At 44.8% G+C, this 4,262-nt stretch overlaps 1 protein-coding gene across 1 annotated transcript in view; it reads left to right on the top strand.

Annotated features, from left to right (window-relative positions):
• Positions 1 to 4,262, top strand: part of LOC123172601 (peptidyl-prolyl cis-trans isomerase CYP23) — an 11,457-nt gene that overhangs the window by 5,997 nt on the left and 1,198 nt on the right. The window contains exons 2-6 of the mRNA XM_044589544.1: positions 2,090 to 2,203; positions 2,301 to 2,449; positions 2,823 to 2,895; positions 2,976 to 3,065; positions 3,202 to 3,241. Of these exons, the coding sequence (XP_044445479.1) occupies positions 2,090 to 2,203; positions 2,301 to 2,449; positions 2,823 to 2,895; positions 2,976 to 3,065; positions 3,202 to 3,241 (466 nt within the window). The remainder of the gene's footprint in view (positions 1 to 2,089; positions 2,204 to 2,300; positions 2,450 to 2,822; positions 2,896 to 2,975; positions 3,066 to 3,201; positions 3,242 to 4,262) is intronic.

Genomic DNA, 4,262 nt, shown 5'->3' with positions numbered 1-4,262 from the left:
GGGGGGGGGGGGCTGGGAACCCGAGCCCCCTCACACTGATTTTTTCGCCGGCGCCCCCCAGGCGGCGCTATTTAAGCCCCTGGGGGGCCGAACGAGTGGAGATGCTCTGAGTGCCTTGTGTTGGCCAAGTGAGCCCCCCCCGTGCATCTTGTAAAGGGATGCCCAGGGGACAAGGGGTGGCCCACTTGGCCAACTATATTATTGAGAGGTCATCCAAAGTGACGCATGATGCATGCACAGTGCAGCACTATCGGGGCGCATTGAAGTGACGCGCTATAATGTTTGCTTTATCGGCAATAGTGACCACGGTATGGCCGTCTTCTCCGTGTCGGGTACGCCGCGGTTGACTCCGCGTAGCAGGCCGGCTGGAGCAGCCGGACGGGAAGCAGGCTGGAGCAGCCGGGTGGCGAGCCGGCCGGGGTGGACGGGCAGCCGGACCGAGGGGCGTTGGCCGCCCCGATATTTTGAAGTATCGTTTCATCTCCTTAAGTCTACCCAAGGGTCATTCCCCGACAGGAATCCGGCTTGCAAACCGGAGCAGAATGAACCGAGTGCGCAGCTGGTGGCGCGACAGGACCCACGGCCGCCTGTATCCGCACCGAAGCAGTGGCAGAAGCATATGCGCTGCAGCTGCAAGCAACGTCGGGGCAGCAGCATTTGGCTGCTTGAGCGCCAGGTTCATATGCGTGTCTGGGCCATTCTCCGTGACTGCTGCATGCGGCATGTAGCCAAGAGCCATAGACCGGACCTCCACAGCTACTGCCTGTATGGCGCACTCAGCTGGGGACTGCGCCTGGTCCACTTCATTCGCGTGAGCAGCAGCAGCTACGGGCAGTCCTGTTGCTGCCATATACACGTCCGGCTGGCCAGCCGAAAAGCCCGGTTCTGCTGCCTGTACTGATCTCTGCATGGACTTCATGGGAACCGCCGAACTAGTTTGAGCATCCAACGTCGTATTTTCACCAACAGCTTGGACATTTTTAGACCTCTTGCTAGCATCTCTGTCAGGCATATCCTCATCCCGGTTAGCGCCGTCCTCATGGCCATCATCATGGTTTTCCCAAATTCGTGGCATAAAGTCAACATCCGGGACGTAGTCCTCCAGAACAAACCGAAGTGAATAGCCATTAAGTTTAACATAGACATCCGACGAGACCGAAGCATCAACAGACCCATCTTTCTTGGAGAAAATATTCAAAGAATGCACGGCCATGTGAATTCGCACAATTCCATGCCGGCGCAAAGAAACCAAATCAACATCTTGCGTGGCTCCTATAACTGATCCAACCGCCCACAAACCGAGGAAATGGCGGAGAGGTGGTGGAACGCCAGTGACATGAACCCATACGGGCTGCAAAGGAAGAACGGATGTGACCTCCTCAGCTATCCATTCACTGAATGCAACCTTCACGTTGTATGATTTCACATTGTACTCAAAAGCTGCCACACGTTTCAAAATCTCGATGGATGGGAAACAAACTAGGAAAGCATTGTCTCCATGCGGCACGGCTTCCCACTTCCAAGAAGACTGGAGTGAGGCGATCTTAGCGACCTTTACCTCCACCTCAGCAGCACATAAAGAACCACCAGAGATCGTGACCAATGCAGTTGGCAGTGTTGGTGGTGCTAGATGTTCCTTGAAAAGCGAGTGAGGTAGTTGCACGAACATAAGTTTACAAGACCGCATCCACCGAGCGACGCAATGGGCCTTGGCTGCTTGAGCACAGGACAACGGTGCATAGGGTGCTTGTAGTTGTTGCAAATATGACAGTAGTGTATCACCGTGCAGTCCTTGGAGAGATGATCATCTGAACGACATTTGAAGCACCAAAGGCCGGCTTTCCTTCCTTTCGGGCCCAGTCCAGCGGCGTCCGTCGAGGCCGCAACCACCGGATCAGATAGTTTATTTGCATTGTTGTGTAGCATACCTAGTTTTGTTTTTTGTGCTTTGCAAGAACTTTGTTTTTAATGTTCTTCTATATCTGTTGGTACTTTTGTTCCTTTATATGACCCAGTTAATCCTCAAATGTAGTATGCTAATCAACTTTCTTACTGACATCACCTACTTGTTTTGCAATTGTACCTGCAGTTAAATCATGGTGACATTGAATTCGGCTTCTTTCCTCATGTTGCACCTAAGACAGTTGAACACATTTTTAAACTTGTGCAGCTTGGATGCTATAATACAAATCACTTCTTCCGGGTATGAATAAATTTGATAACTTGCTGACACAGTTTGTTTGTTTGTTTGTTATGGACTACTTTTTATCATATGCATGCACATCTGTTACTGGTTGCAGGTTGACAAGGGTTTCGTTGCGCAAGTTGCCGATGTCATGGGAGGTAGAAAAGCCCCTATGAATAAAGAGCAGGAACAACAGGCAGAGAAATCAATTGTTGGTGAATTTAGTACTGTCAAGCATGTCAGAGGAATACTCTCAATGGGAAGGTACTCCCTCTCTGAAGTTTCGGCAGAAACCTGTCTTATCAAACCATCTGGTTCTGGCCTAAACCATAATATCATGTACTAGCATCTTTCTGTATGCATTGGTTCATATGGTTCTCCATAGTTCCTTTTGTCGTCCAGTACAACTCCAGATGAATGCAATGTATATCCTTATTCAGAGTGGATATTGTACATGCAAGGGTGGGTGCTTGAGTCTAGGGTTTAGCTAATTATTTATCTTTAAAAATTCTGAAAAACATTCATAGATTCATTCATAAATATGATCAGGTATGCCCTGCACAAAAAAGAAGCTGCTTTGTATCTACAATTACATTTTATCAGCTTATGATATTTACTTATTCTTCCCCTCTGCAAGGTATTCTGACCCAGACAGTGCCTCCTCTTCCTTTTCTATCCTCCTTGGTGATGCTCCCCACCTTGATGGCCAGGTATTTAGCATTTTTTGAAAAGACTCATATTCAATGTCAGTTAAGTAACTGAATGGAGATTGATGCCTAATGGTTTTCAGTATGCTGTATTTGGGAGGGTGACTAAGGGTGACGATACATTAAGAAAACTAGAGCGCCTGCCAACCCATAAAGAAGGCATTTTTGTAATGGTATGTATCTGTCAATGCCAGTCCTATGTGTGGGCAATCTGTTCCACCTTATTTACCTCTCGAGTGCACATGTTAAATATTTGAATTCTTCCACATGCTAAATTGCACCATATTTATGTATTTATTCCATTTTCAGCCAATTGAGCGCATTGAGATTCTGTCGACATACTATTATGGTAACAACTGAAAGTTCCTTGTTTCTTCCCCCTTTTATTTTTATTTTCTGTATCTTGAACATCATTACCACAAACAAAATACACTAGCATATATGCAAAGCAAAACAATGATAGTTAGAGTGTTACACCGCATGCCCTTTAGATGGTTAGACAATTTATTAATGAAATATATGTGATGTTTACATATTGAGTTGATCTTCTCTATCATTGGAAGTAGTTTTTTTTCTCTAGTAGTTGAATAGATGTCAATATGAAGGTTCTATAGCTAATACTATCATGTATATACCTAAGAGAGTGATCCCCATTAATTCTAATTATCTCAACATGCATGTTTCAACATAACCAAAATTGTTGTAGCCGATAGATTTACTAGCTTGATCCACTAGCATCTGTCTGATCTACGCATGAGAATCCTCTACCATGAAACATGCACAAGTGCATTCTAAGTAGGTTTTAGATCACATTGCATTTAATTGTGACATGCACAGCTTTTCATGTTACTATTTTTTGTTTATGTCGAAATCTATCACATTGTTTCGTAAGGACCGAGTTAGTATTCTACAGAGTATTTAGAAACTATATATCCAATTCCATGGCAACACGAGGGGTATCATCTAGTTAAGTAGAATTTTAGACCCCTACCCATCTACATTTTTCATTCTAGAGTGATTGCTGATGAAGCAACACTAACCTGTGAAAATATTAGGTGTTAAAAGGTTTGACCTATGCCTAGTAAAGTAATAGTAATGAAATATTAATCTGTATGGTACACAAAAGTATAATATTGAATTTCTGATCTAAAGAAGTATATGCATGATTTCCCTGCTACCAAGCTGTTATGTATCGGAGTACATGGGCCTACCATGGCAGCTACCAATTATGGGAAGAGGTCCCCAACCGCTATCTTAGATAGTCTATCCTTTAAATAAAGAAGATATACTTTAGCTTGCGAAAGCCAATTAGGGATAAGATCTGTGACCTCTTAGATTGGATTGTTAGGCCTCTGTCTAAACAGGACACC

The sequence above is a fragment of the Triticum aestivum genome, unplaced genomic scaffold (assembly GCF_018294505.1).
Source record: "Triticum aestivum cultivar Chinese Spring unplaced genomic scaffold, IWGSC CS RefSeq v2.1 scaffold47001, whole genome shotgun sequence".
Lineage (NCBI taxonomy): Eukaryota > Viridiplantae > Streptophyta > Magnoliopsida > Poales > Poaceae > Triticum > Triticum aestivum.
This window is presented reverse-complemented; position numbering and strand designations above follow the sequence as displayed.